This window comes from Hibiscus syriacus, unplaced genomic scaffold (assembly GCF_006381635.1).
Source record: "Hibiscus syriacus cultivar Baekdansim isolate YM2019G1 unplaced genomic scaffold, ASM638163v2 tig00110418_pilon, whole genome shotgun sequence".
Lineage (NCBI taxonomy): Eukaryota > Viridiplantae > Streptophyta > Magnoliopsida > Malvales > Malvaceae > Hibiscus > Hibiscus syriacus.
In genome coordinates, this window is record NW_024062730.1 from 2,135,416 (window position 1) to 2,157,912 (window position 22,497).

Sequence of the window (22,497 nt, forward strand, 5' to 3'; positions counted from 1 at the left end):
GTTCAATATTGCTGAAGAAAAGGGTGAGATAGGGAAGGAAGGTGATGGCAACTTGGAGTTCTCCTTGAAATGAAGCTCGCCGAAGATTTCGGTTATGGAAGATTGTTCGATCGGTTGAATTTGAGAAGAAGGCTTGATTTGTTTCCAAGAAGATGTCCCAAACAGTGTTGGGGCTTCTGGTATCGTGTGCTCGAAGATGTGCTTAAGGCCTCCAGAGGCAGCCATGGGCTGGCTCTCCACTAATCTCTTTCGAAAGATGATTATTACTCATAGAGAGAGAAGAGAGCTGGGGGAATGGAAGCAAGAAAGAAGGAACTATAAAGAGATTATATGTTAAAGTCAATTGAGTGCTCTGTAAAAAGAGTTGAAAAGATCAATGGAATCCTCTTCTAGTGGAGCATAATAAGGATTGGTGGTTTAAGTGCTATGACTTAATTTAGTGGTCATTATACAAAAGAGATCGTAATCCATGAAAGTAAAACAGAAAATAGATACCGGAATTCGTCGAACTCCGGTGGTAATTTCCGTGTCTAAGTAGAAATGTTAGGGTCACAAGGTTTAAGCAAACCAGTCATCACACTGAAAAGATGCAAGAAAAAATTTGCCTTTTTTTCCCTTCACAACTTGCAAAATAAACAAACATTCACAGCAATCATATGTCAAAGTATCAGTTAGGGTTCAACCGTTGTTGAGTACCCTTCAACGCCATGATTCGATGCGTTCTATCCTTGAATCTATACGGCTCAAGTTGGTTATCCCTTTGGTCTTGTCAACAGTGTTTGTCATCTGAAGTATCGATCGCAGATCGATGATTTTGTTGGACTCCTTGAGACATGAATTACTAGATTGGCCAATATTGTTGGTCTTTCCATCAATCACCAGAGTTGCAGGTTTCAGGTTGTTGGATACAATGGCATCGGTTTCAGTGATAAAAGTTTCAGTCTCATTGGGATGATCTGCATCAGTAATTAGCTTGTCAACAGTGCGCATCAGGCTGTGATCTTCGGTATTTGGGATCTCGTTGTTTTGACTACAATTCCTGAAACTTTCGTTTGAAGGCTCTTCAGCGAGAAAGGCCAGCTCTTTCTCTTCATTATCATTTTCAGTATTTGGATGCAGGAGAGTGAAGGGGTTTGATCTCCGTTCTCGTCGAAAGGCTCCAAACGGAATGCGGGAGTTGGATCTACCACCGAATCCTCTCTTTCTCTCAGGGTCCTTAAGATGAGTGTCTTGAGGAAGTTCATCACTTGGACTGCATACATCAATGCCGTCAAAGGATCTGCCATCTGCAACCAGGCCATCGTTAATCGGCACAATATGTCATCAATATTGATAGAAACGAAAGGCTTTGCTCAAGAAGTTCTTGTTATGGATAACCAATGTGGATGTGAACTTAAGGAGAGCATTATGGTGAACTCACCTGAGTCATGTTTGGAGCAAAAACCATAGCTATATTACGTGCATTCATCTTGTTTAGATGTTCTTGCTGAACAACATCAGCCATGAGATTTATGGCCCAATCTAGTAGAGCAGATTCTGTTGGGGCTAGAAGTCGTGCAAGGTCAGCACACTGTTCTTCGGTCTGGCATTGCATTACCTGCTCTGAAGATAAAGAATCCAGAACACCAGTGGGAAGTTCTCTGAACCAAGCCTAACAATAAACCAACATCAAATTAGCATATTCGGGTTCGATAATAAAAAGGAAAAGAAGAAGAAAATACAATGACATTTCCCTGCAGACGTACCTGGATAAAATTTACATTAGAGATATTTCTAGAAAACTATTCGCAGTTAATTCATCTTTTCATTCAACTCCATAATCACATACATCAAATGTAAGTGAAGGAAAGATCAGGTGAGATTAAAACGGCATCGCCATACCTTGATTAGTCCCGCCAAACAATGTATGTCGACCCCTTCTGGAACCACTCCACCATTTAATTGTTCTCTGACATACTCTTCCTGACTGTTTTCAGCATTGACTCTGAAGATCCCTTCTGCCTGCATGTAGTGAAGCCAATATGTTTCGGTCATATATATAAGAGAGAATGTTCGAGACGTCTATGTTCTCCAATTATGGAGCTATATAGCATATTGAAGAGGGAGAGGATTGAGAAAAGAAAGAAAACCTGCAAGCCTCCTCGAGCATATAAACGCCTTTGCATTAGCAAGATTATTGTTGGCACACTGTTACCTCTGGAGTCATAGGATAACTGCATCGATTCTGTGGAAACTCCAAAGACAGTTGCACTGCCAAAAAAATGAAACGACAAACGATGACATATGCTGATCCATAGAGATTGTGTTAGGATGTTAGCATTCTGCTACCCGTACATGCAATGGAATATCGTGCAAGACAGTGCAATTGCAGAATTGCCAGTCTCTATAATCAAAATGTTTCAATATTTGTCATGTGCGTATATGGGTGTGCATAGAAAATACATCCTATCTTCTTAATTTGTTAGCATTGACGAAGCGATAAACAAATCATTAGTGGCATTAGCACTCGTCGACAGTAGACACAGAAGAAATAGAATGAGAACAGATCTCAAACAGTTGTTAGCAATTAAGTCCGCGGCAATCTAGAACAGTTAACTATATTAGCTCAAGAAGATGACTGTTCTAACAAATTATACCCCTCATGTTTACCTCCCAATCCCCACCACCAACACCACATGGTAAGAAGACAATGAAAAACTGTCTCCTCTAATCTTTTTGCCCGCATCATAAGATCGATTCTAAACTTGCATTGCACACCAATGTTTCTTCCCTCAAAGATAGCTGCCTCGGTGCAATTCCCCTCACCCGTTGAACGTTTATTTACTTAAATTTTGGCTATTTCCAACAATCTCAATTACTTGAGGGATAACACCAAAGAGAAAAACACGAGAAATCATCCAGGACTCTTCAAAACGACTCACCAGCAAAGTCTGAACAGCAAACAAGTAAGCCAGATAAGCTAATGGCCGGCCAACCATCAAAGTTGGAAAACTAGTAGAGAAAATTTTGTTCCTCGATGGCTTACCTAGTCACTCGACTTTAATACCAGATAATGAAGACTTGTTACACCGCCAAAAGTAGAAGGCCACAAACCTAGCACTACTAACCGTTAATACTAGAGGAACTTCTGATTAGTTAACTTTCAACAAGAAACTCAAAAAAAATCATTCAACTACTCGAAAGTCATTCTGAAAGACATTAGAAGTCGAGACATACCGTACATGTCTACCTAAAGCAGGAGAAAAATTTAAGATTCTCAATCATACATAACTTATTGATATATAAATATACATATATATACACGCACACAAACCGACAAACCATCAAAATGATGGCAGTCCCTTTGTACATCAAAAATTTCCTCCGAGGGAAGAAATTGGTCAAACAGAGCAGGCGAATTAAAGCAAAAAGCAGTAAAGAATATTAACTCAACCTCTTGTATGATTGTGTTTCCTTCCAAAAACATACAATTAGCTATGACATTTCAAAGAGATAAGCCAAAACAACTTCCCAAGGAAACATACAATTAATGCAAAGAATTGAATCCCCCCTCTTTTTCTCTGAGAAAGTATAGACGGGATTCGACTATTTAACATGGAAATCTAATTTTACAATAATTAATTTGCCTAAACCATCATATATATATATGTATAAACACAAACAACTAGTGGCATTAACCAAATTCATCAATTGAAATTACCAAACAATACCATCATCAGAAAAGAGTCATAAAACACCATAATGCACCAACAGTTCAAACATTAAAGCTAGTGGACCCAAACATAAGCGGAAAGAAAAACAAAACTTGTAGTAACAATTCAAGAATTTTTCTTTTAAGAATGCCAAAAAAATGGAAACTTGTAGTAACAATTCAAGAAATTTTCTTTTAAGAATGCCACAAAAAATGGAACATTATGTTAAAGATTAAAAAAAGGCAGAAGGAGAAACCTTGCACTAGGAGCTCTCCTGGGAACTTCAGGCTCAAACTCGACAGGCAAACCCAAGAAGCCATTGAACCTATCGAAGGTAACATGTGCAACGTGTCGAACATTGGTTGGCGAACCGATCTCCATAGCACAAAGCTCCCTTCTATCAATGTTCTTACAAGCAACCAAAGATTTCCTAAAAAGGGTAACAAGCAAAGCCAACAAAGACAACTGATCCGTGTCCTGTTTCTGCGTTTCCTTCACTTCTTCCTCCTCCTCGTCTTCTCCTTGGTCACATCTTGTTTCATTAACAAAGTCATCTCTTTCATGAGTGCAGGTTAAGGAAGAGGAAGGAGAGGAAGTGCTTGTGCTTTGAGGTGAAGGAAAATGAAGGACCTCAGTCATGGCTGGCAATGACAGCAACGTTTCCTGGAATATTAAAAAGAAACGAAAAGAAACTATTTTTATTTCTGAAGAAAACCCAAAAAGAAGAGATTTTTTTATTGGAGAAATCAGATTCGAGAAAAGGAGAGGAGAAGGTGGAGTTGAATTGAAGGAAAAGGGAAGTTTCACAAAGAATATGAGACGACATTAACTAAATTCACAAATAAAATATATAGAAAGTGATGCTGTTTTTCCTTCTTTTGGGTGTCTTTTTTTTTATGGGATTTATGTAGTTTTGTTGGGAGAGTTGAAGAAGCAAAATTGGGTGGGAAATCAATGGGCTTATAAATTATGGCAACTAAAAGTAGAAGAGAAAGTAAAATAAAGGAAACCCGACTTTTTTTTTCTGCTAAAAATAAATGTTAATGGGGCCGTCCGAGTTATCATTACATGGATGGATAGATTAGCCTTATATGGAGATGCCATTTATTGCTGATTTATTGGCTTTTTTATGTGGATCAAGCTCATTGATCTTTGATGGTTGGTGGGTATTAAACAAAATTGAAAATTTCTATAGAATTCTTCAAAATTAACCAGATTTTAGCATGGGAAAGTAAACACTGAATTTTCATTTCTTTCTTGTAATCAAACTAAAAAGTGAAATTGAATACGAGTGTATGATTGTTTTTCCTATTATGTTACGTGAACAATCAATTTTAGCATGAAGTAATGAGATTTATGAATATCAACTACTTCTAATAATAATAATAATAATATATCATTATTTAAATAATAAATGAACTTCAAAGGAAGAAGAAAAAGGAATAAATGAAGTTCTGTATATCACAAGATATGTGTTTATTATGTTTAGAAAAAGAGAAGGTGTGTGTGTTGAAGTGTCTTTTCACACAATGCTCGTTAGAATATGTTGATGATGGTGAATTTACAAATTAGTAACCTGGTATATATATATATTAACGGTGACTTGATTTTGAGTTTTGTCAGATTGATTTTAAAATTTTGTAAAACATAGAATTATTAAAGTAAAATTTAAAATTTGGGACATAAATATAATAATTTAAAAGATATAGATTTTAATACTTTTAAACACTCCATTTTTTATATATATTTTTGTTTATATTGATATAATAATTTGAAAGATGTAGATATGAATACATTTTAACACTCAAATTTTTAGAATCAAACAAATGATTTCAGTTATAAAAGAATATAGTATTTTCTTTAAATATTATATATTCAAGTAGTTGTATATACATAATATATATATATATATATATATATATGTTAATTAATTAAAATTATTTTAAATAAATACAACTTTATCATCCTACTAATAAAAAAATGATGCTATTGTCTTTTGGTTCATATGAGTCGTATTGGATTCTGAGAAACAAGGTCAATTTGCAGTTCACCAACATGTGTTCTTAACGTAAAATAACTACACAATAAGAATAATAAATGCAATTTCTAAATTTTATCACTTGTATCCAATCTATTAATCGACTAATTCAGATCAAGTACTGCAGAGGCGAGGGTGACTCTCCCAATCTAATTTTCTCCATTCACAAACGTCAAGATTCGAACCTCTAACTTTACTTAAGAAACCTTTTGACTCATCCCACTAGACCATCTGGTTGTTGGTAATTTCGAAATTATTAAATGAATTTAGATTTGAGTTTGTTGAATTGTGTCATGAAATGCTAATCAACACACTGTCGTTTTGCATATTTTAGCTTTTATAAAATCCTTTACTTGTGAACCAAAGCGAACCACAGTTGTAAGCAACTATTACGAGAAATATATAATTTATTATTATATATTGAAACTGTGTGATTTGGTTGAGTGAAATAAGGCCAATATTATTCCGCACGTGTAAACGTTGGTGATTAAACCCGACTCTTTAGTTTTGGTGGGCAAATGAGTATGTGCTGAAAGGTAAGCATTTCATGGAGGTTGATCCTCCTACTTGTAGCTGGTTTTGGAAAATGGTTGATGAAGCTAAAGGGAGAGGACTACAATACCATGGCAATGGTTATTATTATTTTAGTATTAAAAATAATAAATAATTATTATCTTATAACCATTCTAAATTATTTAAAAAAAATATTAAAGATGGTTTCTCTAAATTTGAATCACTCCTTTGATAAATGAAATTACCATGAGATTTCATTGCTCATTATTTGAACCCGGGCAGATGCAGTAAGCCTTAAGGACTAAGAAGTAAGTGTATATTTCTTATTTTTTTAAAAAAATATTAAATTTAATTTATTAAGTAGAAAAGAATATATATATATATATATTAAGAAAAAAAATTAAAACTTGAACTTGATGATCCAAATAAAACATTGTCCCCTGGCATAGTTCTATTCTATGTGCATTCTGCTGACTGACTTTTCAGCTGCTCTTCACACTATTGTTCGTTTCATTTCATCTTCCATTTTTCCTTCACCATCGAAGCAAAAATATGAGCTTTACAAAGAGAAAATGTGACCGTCCTTCTTCCTCGCAGGTAAGTGATGTTTATATTGTTTTCCTTAAAAGAAAGTTGGCATCTTTTTTTCATTGATTCATATACGTAGTGTTATCTCTGATATTTTATTTTCCCTGTTTCTCTGATTTCTACACATTCCTCTTTTTTTTTTCTTTGGGTAAAAATCCGAGCTTTGCAGTAGAAAAACTGTGGTTTTCTACTCTTTATTTCTTAAAAGGATGCTCACATTTGATGTTCAAAGTTGTTTCTTTTTCTTTGTTTGATTCGACTTACAATGATATTGTAAGTTTAGTTGATTAATGCTCAAGTTTTTTTGTTCTGCATTTCATTTGGCCTGTTTGTAAGAATGCTCTAGAGATGTGTGAATGTTTGCTTTCTGGAATGGATTTGTGTTTTAGGAAATGGGTAATTTAGGGGAGCTAAACAATTACATTCCTTTTGATGTGCTGTCTCGGTTGCCGACCAAGTACATGCCACGATTAAAGTGTGTTTGTAAAGAGTGGAACCGCCTCATCTCCGACCCCATTTTTATGAAAGTTCAATCCCAGAAGAAAGAGCCGGCTGTACTATCAGGTTTCTTCTTCCAACAAAGATATAGGTGGAGCTACGAGGAAATCTCCACTGTAGCCTACATTCCTGTTAAAAAGCAAGATGCTGAAGAAGCTGAGCTCTTTCAGACAGTGTTGGACTTCCTTCCTGAACATGTTGTGGTGCTGTCTTCTTGCAACGGTTTGGTCTGATGTCGCAGTTGCTTCCCTAGGATAGACCCTTGTTTCTACATCTGCAACCCCTCGAACCATGAATGGATGAGGCTAAAATGGGATGAACCTAATAGAGAAAACTTTGTTTTGGCATTTGATCCATGCAAAGATACCCTAGGCACATCAACAAAGTTCAAACTTATCAAAGTGAAACAAATCGAAACTGAAGCCGATGTCTCATGCTTCTTGTTCGACATATATGCTTTGGAGACAAGGGCCTGGAAGAAATCGGTCGAAATCTGCAAGTGCAACAGTAACCTGTACAAGAACAGCGGGTGGTATGTGGAAGGGGTTTTCCACTGGCTGACTGATGGTGATGAAGTTCTCACCTTTCATGTTTGGTATCTGTTCCACTTCCCGCAGATGAATTCATCAGCATCCCCGAAGCATGTATCGGAGATTCGGACAGCAAGCTGCATTACATCCTGGTTTCTCAACACGGACTCCAGGTGTGGTGTCTCGACTATTACTTCGAATCCCGGTGGTCGTTGAAGATCTCGAAAACGCTCGAGGAAATGGAAGAACAACATACACAGTTCCTTTACAATCTGCAAGAGAGAGTAACACAAAGGTTGTCTGTTGAAATGGAACCATGGGTTGATCTTTTATCCTTCAGAGATGGCTATTTACTAATGAGATTTTCTCTGAAGATCATGCTATATAATATCGAGACGAACACGATGCAACTAGTTTGCTCCATTTCCAAGTTGGGCACTGATTTCACCTTTTGCACAGTGCTTCCTTATTCACTAAGTCTGGTTCCCTTGAATTGCAAGTAAATAGATTACACTCTAGAATCTTCTCTGCTGGAACTTCATCATTGTCTCTGGTTTGTCCTTTTTATTTTTTTTTGTTTTATTGAAATGCTGGATACCTGAACCATCTATCAAATCTGCTAATGTATATAACTTGAATTTCCATAGCTTAACAGTTCGTTTCTACTAATGTTTGATAATTTGTGTTTATATATGAACAAGAATTTGTCTTGTATTTTTTCTTGGGGGTGAAGCAATCATTGCATTTTTATAGCAATTATTTAGATTAAGTTGATTTGGATATGGTTTTATAACCCGAACCAATCTTATAAATAATTGCTTTAGAGTTTCAAGTCTTCGACTAAATGCTTGATTTCTACGATTAGGACCGTAAATGAACTGAGACAGAGCATAAACTATTTGAATTCGATTTGGTTAAAATTTGATCAACATTTAATTCGAATGGACTCAATTTGATTCGAATGCTTGGAATCTACTACTCAAAAACCTCTGTATAAACCCTTGCTTTTCATTTTCATCTTTCTACCTCTTCTTTTCTTTGTTCAGTGCTTCAAGGTACATACTTCTCTTTTCATGTTGTCTGATTTGTGTTGATTATTTTGATTCACACGTTTTTCTTTAATCATTTTGCTACTTTTTTTTTAATGAACACATCTTTTGTTTCTCTCTTTGATTACTTGCCCATGTTGAATAAAGTTGTATCCTGAGTTATTTTCTTGCAATTTTTTTAAGGAGTTTCTTAATTAAACCCAGACATGAAATGAAATAATTAAGAGTTTGTGACATCTCTAGCTAGAGGAAATTTTCTTGGTTTGGACGTATATGAACCTTTTGTATAGATTAGCTATATGTGTTACTGTTATTGTTGTTTTTCATCTGGGTTTTAATGTTGAAGCATGGCTATAGTTTAGATTATTTAATTTTGTTCTTTGTGCCCATTTTTGTATCCAAATCTTAGTGGAGTTCAATCGGTTTTTGTTTCACGTTTCATATATTTCTTTTTGAATTCATTTTTTTTCATGTGGTGGGTTTAGGAATTTAAGCAATGGATGATAACTTGTATGATAAATTTGGGAACTATATCGGACCTGAGATCGAGTCCGACAGGGAGAGTGAAGGTGAGATAGAAGAAGATGAAGATCTCCTTGACATGCATGCCCAAGAGAAAAGAGAAGAATCTAATGGTGAGGCTCAACTTGGTACGTCTAATGGAAGGATTACAGCTGCTGATGACGTTGATATGGAAAATCAGATTGTCCTTGCTGAGGACAAGAAGTATTACCCCACTGCTGAAGAGGTTTACGGTGAGGATGTCGAGACCTTAGTCATGGATGAAGATGAGCTACCTCTTGAACAACCTATTATTAAACCTGTTAGGAATATAAAGTTTGAGGTTGGAGTTAAGGCTTCTTCAACATATGTATCGACTCAGTTTCTTATTGGTTTGATGTCAAACATAGTTTTGGTTCGGAATGTTGCCCTTGTTGGATACTTGCAGCATGACAAGACTGTGTTTATGGACATGTTGGTTGAGCAAACCCACCATATGAAAACATTTGATGAAAATCGTGAGAAGCACGTGAGATACACTGATACAAGATTGATGAGCAAGAGAGAAGGATATCTATCAAGGCGATTCCTATGTCACTTGTTCTCGAGGATAGCAACTCAAAATCCTATCTTTATAACATCATGGACACTCCTGGTCATGTGATTTTTTCTGATGAAATGATTGCTGCTCTTAGGCTTGCTGATGGTGTTGTGTTGATTGTTGAAACTGCTGAAGGAGTTATGGTAAGAATGTCTTGCTGAAAGATAAAAACAAATGGGTGGCTGGAAAGTCATAACAGCCGGCGACTGTTTCTGTTTTTTTAATTATTATTTTTGTTGAATTATGCAAATGATAATTACAACATTTAGTCACTAAATTTAGGGTATTTACAAATTAGTCCTTAGGCTTCAACTATAAATACCCTAACTCATTTAGCTTCAAAACCATCCCAAAGCATTCTAGCTTTCTCCCAATACTAGAGAATTTAGAGAGTTTTCTTGAGAGTTATTTTCTCTTTTTTTATCAAGAGAGAATTATCATTGTTTTCTCCTTGGTAGATCGAGAGAGGTTGTAATTCCTATTTTCTCATAGTGAAATTCTTTTACCGTTGCCCGTGGTTTTTAGCCTATATTATTTAAGAATTTTTCACGTAAATTTTGTGTCTCTTTTATCTTCATTTTTATTTTCTCAAATTATCAGTTGCGATTTTGCTCTATCTGATAGTCGTTTTCCGCAACAATTGGTATCAGAGCCAGATTTGAGTGTGTAATATCTGCTTATTGTCTTTGTGATTGCCACCAAAAAGTGGATCCTCCAACATAAGAAAGTAAGAAGTTATTACTCATTTTTTGAAGGTTCTAAAGAACTATTCACGATAGTGAAATAGTGGGAGCTATCCATAATAGAAGCTATGACAACAAAATTTGATATTGAAAAATTTAATGGGAGAAATTTCTCATTGTGGAAATTAAAGATGAAAGTCATCCTGAGGAAATATGGTTGTCTAGCAGCTATCAGTGAAAGGACGGTAGATTTCACAGATGACAACAAATGGATCGAAATAGACGGGAATGCTATGGCAAACTTTCATTTAGCATTAGCAGATGAAGTATTGTCAAGCATCGAGGAGAAGAAGACGGCTAAGAAGATATAAGATCATCTCACCAAATTTTACGAGGCCATATCGTTGCACAATAAAATTTTCCTTAAGAGGAAATTATACACACTCCGTATGCCAGAATCTACTTCAGTGACGGAGTACTTAAACACACTGAACACATTATTTTCTCAGCTTACATCCTTAAGATGTACAATAGGAGAACAAGATCGTGCTGAACTTTTACTTCAAAGTCTACCTGATTCGTATGATCAATTCATCAACTTGACAAACAATAATGTCACCAGTATAGTCTTCGATGACATTGCAGGTGCTGTTCTACAAAAAGAAAATCGACGCAAGAACAAGGAAGATAGACAAGTAAATCTGCAACAAGCAGAAGCTTTGACAACAATGAGAGGGAGATCAACAGAACGTGGCCAAAGTAGCAGTCACAAACATGGTAGATCGAAGTCGAGGAGCAAGAAGAATTTAAAGTGTTACAACTGTGGAAAGAAGGTTCACTTGAAGAAGGATTGTTGGAGTCTAAATAAAAACTCCAATTCACAAAGCAATACCGCAAACACTTCAGATGATGGAGATGCTCTATGTTGTGAAGCGTCAACCACCGTGGAAGGTAGAAAACGATTTGCAGATATATGACTCATTGATTCGGGAGCAACATATCACATGACCTCAAAAAGAGAATGGTTCCATTATTATGAACCTGTCTCAGGAGGATCTGTGTATAGTTGCAATAATCATGCCTTAGAGATCTTTGGCGTTTGAACCATCAAATTGAAGAAGTATGATGGAACAATTAAAGTTGTTTGAGATGTGCGATACGTGAAAGGCCTGAAGAAAAAATTATTATCCTACGGATTGTTGGATAATAATGCAAGTAAGATTGAAACACAGAGAGAAATCATGAAGATGTTCCGTGGAGCGTTTGCGGTGATGAAAGGCGAAAAGATAGTAGCAAACTTGTACATGTTGAAGGGAGAGGCTTTGCTAGAAGCAGAAACCTCTGTTGCCTCATGTAGTTCAGATTCTGCAATGCTATGGCATCAGAAACTTGGACACATGTCAGAACAAGGAATGAAAGTTCTTGTGGAGCAAAAGCTACTTCCAGACTTAACAAATATATCATTTACTTTTTGTGAGCATTGCATAACAAGTAAGTAGCACCGGTTAAAATTCAACACATCAAATTCTATAGGCAAAAGTGTTCTAGAATTGGTTCACTCTGACGTATGGCAAGCACTAGTTACATCCCTAGGCGGAGTAAAATATTTTGTCTCATTTAATGATGATTACTCCAGGAGATGTTGGGTGTACCCTATTAAGAAGAAGTCAGATGTATTTTCAACTTTCAAAAACTTCAAAACGTGTGTGAAACTTGATTCTGGAAATAAGATCAAGTGTTTCAGAACAAATAATGGAGGAGAATACACAAGTGAAGAATTTGATGAATTTTGCATGAAAGAAGGCATCAAAAGACAGTTCACAGTGGCGAACACTCCTCAACAAAATGGTGTGACAGAGCGGATGAACATAACCTTGTTAGAAAGAACAAGAGCAATGTTGAGGGATGCAGTCCTAGAAAAATCATTCTGGGCAGAAGCAATGAATACCGCCTGTTATTTGATGAACGAGCTCCATCAACTGCAATAGAACTAAAGACACCAATGGAGATGTGGACTGGTAAACCAGCTGATTATTCAAACCTCCATGCATTTGGAAGTATTGTGTACGTGATGTACAACTCTCAAGAAATTTCAAAGCTGAATCTAAAATTCAGGAAATGCAAATTCTTGGGGTATGCTGATAGTGTAAAAGGGTATCGTTTGTGGGATCCCACTACCCGCAAAGTGATCATCAGCAGGGATGTTATCTTTGTAGAAGATAAGCTACAAAGAAAAGAAGATGATGATAACGCTGAAAAGTCAGAAACTACACAGATACTACACAGATACATGTAGAAAAGGAGGTTGAACAAGGAGATTCTTCTGAAGTAAAATCAGCACATGATGAACAAGAACCATAGAGTTCTGAAGCTCCAACAATTCGTCAATCAGATCGTGTGAAAAGACGTCCTAATTGACACTCAGATTATGTTATAGAAGGTAATATTGCATACTGCCTTTTAACAGAGGATGGTGATCCATCAACATACCAGGAGGCAATAAACAGCTCAGATGTTTCACTGTTGATGATTGCGATGCAAGAAGAAATCGAATCCTTTCATAAAAATAATACATGAGACATTGTGCCACTACCACAAGAAAGGAAGCCAATTGGTAACAAATGGGTCTTTAAAATCAAGAGAAATGGTGACGATTAAGTTGAGAGGTATCGTGCAAGACTGGTGGTCAAACGATATGCTCAAAAAGAAGGTATTGATTTCAATGAAATATTTTCTCCTATAGTTCGACTAACAACAGTTCGAGTAGTTTTGGTAATGTATGCTACATTGAACTTACATCTAGAGCAGTTGGATATTAAAACAGCTTTTCTTCATGGAAATCTTGAAGAAGAGATTTATATGCTCTAGCCTGAAGGATTTGAAGAAAAAGAAAAGAAGAACTTGGTTTGTAGGTTGAACAAATCTCTGTACGATCTAAAGCAGGCGTCGAGGTGTTGGTATAAGAGATTTGATTCCTTCATTATGTGTCTTGGATACAACCGACTTAATGTAGACCCTTGTGCTTATTTCAAGAGGTCTAGTGATAACGATTTTGTTATATTGTTGTTGTATGTGGATAACATGTTGGTTGCAGGACCCAACAAAAATCATATTGAAGAATTAAAGGCATAACTGGCTAGGGAATTTGAAATGAAGGATTTGGGATCATCAAACAAGATTCTAGGGATGCAAATTCACCGAGACAGAAGTAATAGGAAGATTTGACTTTTACAAAAGAATTACTTGAAGAAGATTTTGTCACGATTCAACATGCAAGATTGTAAGCAAATTTCTACCCCTTCCTATTAACTTCAAATTATCCTCCAGTATGAGTCCTAGCAGTGAAGAAGAGAGAATGGAGATGTCTCGAGTACCGTATGCATCAGCAGTGGAAAGTTTAATGTTCGCTATGATATGCACAAGACCAGACATTGCACAAGCAGCGGGAGTGGTTAGTCGGTACATGGCGAATCCAGGAAAAGAGCATTGAAATACAGTAAAGAGGATCCTGAGATACATCAAAGGGACCTCAAATGTTGCATTATGTTACGGAGGATCAAACTTACTTATCAATGGGTATGTCGATTCTGACTATGCAGGGGATTTGGATAAAAGCAAATCTATTACATGATATGTGTTTAAAGTTGTTGGTGAAGCAGTAAGCTGGGTTTCAAAATTGCAGTCAGTTGTGGCTACATCCACAACAGAGACAGAATATGTAGCAGCTACACAAGCCAGTAAAGAAACAATTTGGTTGAAGATGTTATTGAAAGAGTTTAGACACAATCAAAAGTATATCTCTCTATTTTGTGATAGCTAAAGCGCCTTGTATCTAGCAAGGAATCCAACATTTCATTCAAGGACAAAGTACATACGAGTTCAGTACCATTTTATTCGTGAAAAGGTAGAAGAATGGACGGTAGATATGCAGAAGATCCATACCAAAGACAACATAGCAGATTTCATGACGAAGGCGATCAATGTTGATAAATTTACTTGGTGTCGATCATCTTGTGGCCTGTCAGAGACGTAAGCAACATGAAGATACAAGGTAGAAAGAGTGGTGTGAAGATATGATTATTCCAATCAAATCTTCAAGTGGGAGATTGTTGAAAGATAAAAGCAAATGGGTGGTTGGAAATTCATAGCAGCCGGCGACTGCTTTTGTTTTTTTAATTATTATTTTTGTTGAATTATGCAAGGGATAATTACAACATTTAGTCATTAAACTTTAGGGTATTTACAAATTAGTCCTTAGGCTTCAACTATAAATACCCTAACTCATTTATCTTTCAAAACCATCTCAAAGCATTATAGCTTTCTCCCAATACTAGAGAATTTAGAGAGTTTTCGTGAGAGTTGTTTTCTCCTTTTTTATCAAGAAAATTTATCATTGTTTTCTCCTTAGTAGATCGAGAGAGGGTATAATTCCTATTTTCTCATAGTAAAATTCTTCTACCGTTGCTCGTGGTTTTTACCCTATATTATTTAGGGGTTTTCCACGTAAATTTTGTCTCTTTTATCTTCATTTTTATTTTCTCAAATTATCAGTTGCGATTTTGCTCTATCCGATAGTCGTCTTCCGCAACATGTCTTGCATGAGTATCATAGTATTTAAAATGCATTAATGATCAATTATCTTGTTCTTCTTATGGCTATGGTTGAGACCCGCCTAATATTATACCTAGAAATAGGAATTGTCTTTATGATTCTTTGGAGGGAAAAGTACACATAAAATGGACCTAAAGAGAATGAGAATTCTGAGGTTTATTGCAATTAAATTATACTACACGTAATCAAATCTTTTCAAATCCACTGCATTACCAATAGTTGAACTTCGGTTACTACACGATGTAACTGCATTATGAATAATGAATTATGAAAACGAATCAATATGCGGTGTTCTAAGCAATACCTTTGCCTTCATGTTTTGAACAGGTAAACACTGAGAGGGCCATATGCAATACAGGAGCGCTTACCTATTGTAGTTGTTATAAACAAGGTAAACTCTTTTCTCCTTATGATTGATCTCTAAGTTTTTCTGATGAAAATGATGTTCCGCATCTTGTTCCTGCAGTCCTGCTCAAATGCTTTTTACTTTTTTAGGTTGACCTGTTGATAGCAGAACTTAAGTTGCCCCCCAAGGATGCTTACCATAAATTAAGGCATACCCTGGAAGTAATCAATAACCACATATCTGCCGCTTCTACAACTGCTGGTAATGTTCCAGCTATTGATCCCGCTTCTTGAAATGTTTGTTTTGCTAGTGCATCTGCAGGATGGTCCTTCACGTTGCAGTCATTTGCAAAATTGTATGTCAAACTCCATGGAGTTCCTTTTGACGCTGAGAAGTTTGCATCTCGTCTTTGGGGTGATATTTATTATCATCTTGATACAAGGACTTTTAAAAGGAAACATCCTACTGGTGGAGGAGAATGATCATTTGTCGAATTTGTGCTTGAACCCCTTTATAAGATATATAGCCTGGTGATTGGTGAACATAAGAAGAGTGTACAGTCAACCCTTGCAGAGTTAGGTGTTACACTTAGCAATGCTGCTTACAAGCTAAATGTTAGGCCTTTGCTAAGACTGGCTCACTGATATGCTGGTTCAGCACATACCATCTCCCAAGGATGTTGCAGCTAAGAAGGTTGATCGCACTTACACCGGACCTAAACATTCAATGATTTACAAGGCAATGGTAGATTGTGATCATTCTGGCCCCCTTATGGTTAACGTGACCAAACTATACCCCAAGTCCGATTGTAGTGTTTTTGATGCTTTTGGTAGAATTTACAGTGGTAGAATTCAAACAGGACAAACTTTGAGAGTACTGGGAGAAGGCTATTCACCAGATGATGAGGAAGACATGACAATCAAAGAAGTAACCAAATTATGGATATACCAAGCTCGATATAGAATACCAGTAAGCAGTGCTCCTCCTGGTTCTTGGGTTCTCATTGAAGGTGTTGATGCTTCAATTATGAAAACTGCCACCCCTTGTAACGTGGAACTTGATGAATATGTATGCATATTCCGGCCTTTACAATTTAATACACTTCCTGTTGTAAAAACAGCAACTGAGCCTTTGAATCCCAGTGAGTTGCCCAAAATGGTGGAGGGGCTTCGAAAGATCAGCAAAAGCTATCCTCTAGCTATTACTAAAGTGGAGGAATCTGGTGAGCACACTATATTAGGTACTGGAGAGTTGTACTTGAACTCAATCATGAAAGACCTTAGGGAGCTGTATGCTGAGGTGGAAGTTAAGGTATCTAGTTTCTTACACACTATTTTCGTATTCCTTTCTGAAATTTGTTTGTCTATTATGAGCTGTGCTTACTATGTGTGATTTTACTTCTTATGCTTCCTATAATAGGTGGCAGATCCTGTTGTTTCATTCTGTGAAACAGTGGTGGTCTTCCTCCATGAAATGCTTTGCTGAAACACACAAGAAGAAGAATAAGATAACCATGGGTAGCCAGCCATCTAAGCTCTTCTTTAATCGACATGCTTTTAGGAATAATTACTGGTAGTACTTTGCTTTCAGGCTGTATTATCAAAATGCTTGTCCATGATTTTAAGCTTGCAGAGCCATTGGAGAGAGGGCTTGCAGAGGACATTGAGAATGGTGTTGTATTGACTGGAGTCGGAAGCAACTTGGTGACTTCTTCAAGACAAAATATGACTGGGATTTGCTTGCTGCACGTTCTATCTGGGCATTTGGACCTGATAAGCAGGTAACAGAAGTGCAAATTCCATTGTTTCTAACTTAATCCCCGACTTGGTGATTCTATCTTGTTCCTATTGTTCAAAGAGCTGAAAAGTCGAATTCAAGTCCTAATATTCAGTATCTCTGGCCATTACGAATCTTGTTTTATAGGGACCTAATATTTTATTGGATGATACGCTCCCTACTGAGGTGGACAAGGCATTGTTGGGTTCTGTCAGGGATATGAAACCTGAAAATATTCTCGGTCTTTATGGTTGCAATTTCTCTTGAGCCCATGGTATCCTCTTCATGATAGGATGAGCTATGCGGAGGTTTCAGTCCTACCTTGAAACAAAGCCTCTTTTGGCTTATGAAGGAGGAAGTTAAAGGAAGTTTCTTCTTTTTGATATCATTTTTAATATGGAACTTGTTCTGATGACTCTCCAACTTACGTGTGATTAAATTCGTAAAGTTGTTTCAGATACAAACACCAATCGATTGTGTCTCTGCTATCTACACAGTATTGTCTCGTAGACGTGGTCATGTTACAGCTGATGTGCCTCAACCAGGTACCCCTGCCTATATTGTGAAGGTAAGGAAAAGCTAAGGTTAAATTCCTTATAGAAATATTCACGTAATTGGCCAATAGCTACTAATCGCCCCATCTATATGCTTACAATTTTCATCTGATCCTTTTTCTCATTTAGGCATTTTTACCTGTGATAGAATCATTCAATTTCGAGACAGATCTGAGGTACCACACACAAGGACAAGCTTTTTGTCTCTCAGTATTTGATCACCGGGTTGGGCCATAGTACCCGGAGATCCCTTGGGCAAGAGCATAGTTTTGCGGCCTCTTGAACCTGCACCAATACAGCACCTTGCTCGGGAGTTCATGGTGAAGACAAGGCGTACAAAGGTATCGCTAGGTGTTACTTCTATGCACGCACGGATTTTATTTCTTAAAATTGACAAAAGAGCCTTAAAAGAAAAGGGCAATCACAAATGGTTGAGTGAATTGTGTTTAAAACCATTCAGGGAATGAGTGAAGATGTGAGAATCAACAAGTTCTTTGATGAGGCTATGGTGGTGGAGCTGGCTTAGCAGGCAGCTCAGATGATATAATAGAAGCAATGCATTGGAACACGACACATAATAGCATTATCGATGTCCATGCTTCCCAGAAGTTCCGGGACAAGACGGATATACTTGTAGGAAAGTTTAGGTTTGCGGGACACGATAGATATACTTGTAGGAAAGTTTATGTTAACCTGGCAATGACATCCTTGTATCTTACTTATACAACACCTTTTCAGTGGACTAGAATTTAACAAGATAGCAATGTTTGGTTCATTCTACCAATCAAGTAGAACAATTATGATATGAAATTTCAGTCCACCCCTAAATATGACAGTAACAAACGTTACACAATAAAAGACAACACATTCTACGGTAGGAGAGTATTTACTCTCATTGGCAACTTCTGATAATAGTCTGGACAGCTACTTAAGAAACTAACTCATTTTCTGACCACAAAATACTTAGTAGAGATCTTGCTCCTTGTGAGTGTGAATCTCACAATCTGAGGTAGGGTACGAAACACAAGTCAGCAAATAACCGTCTTCCATTTGTTTATCGTCGAGGAAGGAACCGTCGGATTGATCGACGGAACCCGAAACCATCTTTCCAGCACATGTGGAGCAAGCTCCGGCCTTGCAGGAATAAGGTAGGTCTAGTCCAGCCTCCTCAGCCGCATCCAAAATGTATTGATCATCAGGAACTTCAATCTCGCTTGCCTCACCATTTGGTCGTACGAGCTTAATCTTGTACACGGCCATGGATGTTCGGCAATTTGAGGAACATTTCAAGCCAAATGATTTCGAGATGCTCTTAACAGATCCAAGCGATCTCGGGGCCTTGACAACAGCACCTGTGAGTTGGATTGGGATTGCAGCTTTAACAATACAAGGAGATGTGAGGCTCATACTTGTCATCTTAACGTCAGATCGGGTTTAAGATGTCACACTAAATCAAAATAAGAATCGTCAGCTATCAACACTGAAAAGCTTAGAATCAAGAGAGGCAAGAGTTGTACTAATAAATAACAATCTTCTTGGTAAATGATCAAACACATAGAATAAACCATTTTTATACACTTCTGGTGCATTCAAAAAGATTTTCTCTTCACTAACCCAAATCAACCCAGAACAAAAGCTACTCCCTTTTTTTTATTTCCTTTGGGTTTCAAGGTTGGAACTTTTTCCAGATCAAGAACTGAAGATTTCAATTTTGCATGTAACAAGAAAAACAGAAAATCATGGCTCCATCATATATATAAAAGCTGAAATACTTGAAACAAGAAATCAAAGCTGAAACAATCGAGCAACACAAAATCTTAAAGAGGGAGATATAAAAGACGATCATGTTAAATATCAAAGGAAGGGAGAAAAAGGAGAAGACATACCAGCTTGAGTTTTGAGTAGCGGAGGAAACGAGAGATCAGCGCTAAGTTTATGAATCGTAGCAACCTACTGGCAAATAGCTACTAGGCAATACAGCACACACTTCGGCAAATAAGGTAATACAGCATCTACCTTTACCATTGTCTTTAATAGAATGTTAACTTTATGGTAAATTACAAAATTAATAACTGAATTTTCTCTCAATCCTATTTTCGATTTCATTTTATATTTATATTCAAAAGAAAGTTAAACAAAAAACTTATCACGAGTAGACCTCGCAAACTTGACACAAACATGATTATTCGAACCAATAACCCGAACATGATAATGAAAATTGACCCATACTCGACTAAAACCATACTCAATCCAAAATTTAGCGAAATTGAAATTAATCAGAATCGAAATCGAAATTAACTCGAATCAAAAGTAATCCGAATCGAATTTTAACCCGATCCGAAAGTAACCCGAACTAAATTTAACCGACCCAAAAGCAACCCGGACATATTTAAATTGATAAAAGTTATTAAACAATAAAAGTTATTTCAATAATAAATTAATTTAAATAAAATTGATAATTTATTAAAAATATTAGATTTATAATAAAATAATATAAAATTTAAGAGGAATATAAAAGTAAGAATTTAATTGTAATATTGAAAACAATAATAAATAAAATTTACTTATCGTATTTGTTATAAAAATATTAGATTTATAATAAAAATAATAGAAAACAATTAAAACAAATGAAATAATACTAGATTTATAATAAAAAATATATATATAATTTACTTATGTTACCACTAAAACTTAACAAATAAAATTATGTATTAATTTTTAAAATTTAATAAATTATTAAATTTATAATTGAAAATAAAAATATTTTAATAAAAAACTATTTCTTTATCAAGTAGTTCTCATTATAAACTTTTCATAAGAGATCAATATAAAATTTTGAAATCAAATTCTAATATGTATCATAGGATCGTATTTGTGTCAAAATATCATTTATCATCTCTAAATGATGGTTTAATTCAAAATGTTGAACGATTACTAATTGAAATTAAACCGAAATGATAAAATTAACAAATAAGAATACATATTTTTACAAATATATATCAATTATTCTATATATACTTAATTTTGATTAGAGTCATAACCAATTCAACCGGAATTAGCCTAATCTAAAGGTTGACCTAAACTGAAAATCAACCGATCCAATATTGACTCGACTCGAAATCTAACTGATCCGATATTGACCCGATCAAAAAATCAATCGATCTGATATTGATCCAAACCGAAAAACAACATATCCAATAATCACCCGACCCAAATATTGACCCAATCCGATTCACAATACACCCGAACCAAATCCAATCCGATCTGAACAAAATTAAACAGAATTAATCTAGACCCCGAAATTACCCGACCCAAAATGACCCGATCCAGATTGCCCTTTTGTCGCCTCTAGTCAAGAGTGACATGATCCTTTTATTAGACATCTTAAACTTGATTTTAAAACAATTATATAATAAAAAATAAAACATTTATTTTGATTAAGAAATTAAATACCTAAAATAAAATGATATATTTTAATATTTTTCAGTTAAGATAAATCTTTTAACAATGACAACTGAATTTCATTAATAAAAATGGAGGAATCAAAATTACAATTCATCTAAACAAAAATTGGAGATAACTGTCAGAAAATACTCATACATAAAATTTAAATATTAAGCCCAAAGATATGAAAAGAATGAAACCTCTCAAACATCAAAACAATCCGTAACCTTCATCAAACTCCTTATCTCTGTCGAACGAGACTGTTTCGCTACGCAAGTCTGATTATATCGGCAAATGACCATTTATAAAAGAAGGGATCTGACAATACGTGACCACCGACAAGCCAATCAAAAAATAAATACCGTGAGGATCTTTGTAGAAGCACCAACACGACCGCAGAAGTATGCGAAAAACTTACCGAAAACTATAAGGAACGTGTCACAAGAGCAGAGAAAGAACATGTCACAAGAGCAGAGAAATTGTGTCACAAGGACAGAGAATCTTATTTAAAAGTAAACAACTCAAGAAAAAACAAAGACATAATATGAAAAAGAACAAGAAAAATAAAAATCACCGGCGATCGACAACCAATATTAAGATTGGTGCTGCCCCCGGCTAAACAAAAAACAAAGGAAGAAAAGAAGACGGCACAATAATTATTCAGAAGAATTATACAAATATAAAATAACTTATAAACAAATGATTTTAAATTACACAAACCGACTGATTCTTTGCTTATGTCAATAGTTATATAAAAAGACAAAAGTAATTAAGAAAACATGCAAAACCCTCCCTGAAACCCTAACGAAAACGATAACGCAGAAATAACTGATAATTCCACTGAAAACCTACTGCAAAACCTCGCACCACCAGATGACCCTCTTAGACTCCCACCGAAAGAACCTCTGGACTTGGAGAAACCTAACCAATTCATGGAAGATATCAACCTGATTCGATTGTAACCCTATAAAGACCTGGATCACCATTGGAAAAACTTCAAGGGCTGAAGAAGGAAAGAAACTAAGAGATTATACATATAGAGGAAACAAGAAGATGTTTGATGATAAAGAAAA

General features: G+C 35.9%; 1 protein-coding gene and 3 pseudogenes across 2 annotated transcripts; 2 read left to right on the top strand and 2 right to left on the bottom strand.

The window, feature by feature from the left end:
* Nucleotides 1-506: 506 nt before the first annotated feature.
* LOC120124502 overlaps nucleotides 507-22,497 on the bottom strand; it is a 30,408-nt pseudogene continuing 8,417 nt past the window's right edge.
* Nucleotides 7,224-8,362, top strand: LOC120124447 (annotated as a pseudogene).
* On the top strand, nucleotides 9,405-18,527 carry LOC120124448 (annotated as a pseudogene).
* Nucleotides 14,985-19,973, bottom strand: LOC120124503 (ferredoxin-1-like). 2 transcript variants are annotated; one of them, XM_039143167.1, is made up of 3 exons: nucleotides 19,869-19,963; nucleotides 18,937-19,408; nucleotides 14,985-14,995 (listed from the first exon to the last, which is right to left on the bottom strand). In XM_039143167.1, the coding sequence occupies exon 2, from the start codon at nucleotides 19,394-19,396 to the stop codon at nucleotides 18,944-18,946; it is 453 nt and encodes a 150-aa protein (XP_038999098.1). In that variant the 5' UTR covers nucleotides 19,397-19,408; nucleotides 19,869-19,963; the 3' UTR covers nucleotides 14,985-14,995; nucleotides 18,937-18,943. The 2 variants fall into 2 exon arrangements, with proteins under 2 accessions (XP_038999098.1, XP_038999097.1); XM_039143166.1 differs by lacking the exon at nucleotides 14,985-14,995 and having other exon boundaries at nucleotides 18,677-19,427; nucleotides 19,867-19,973.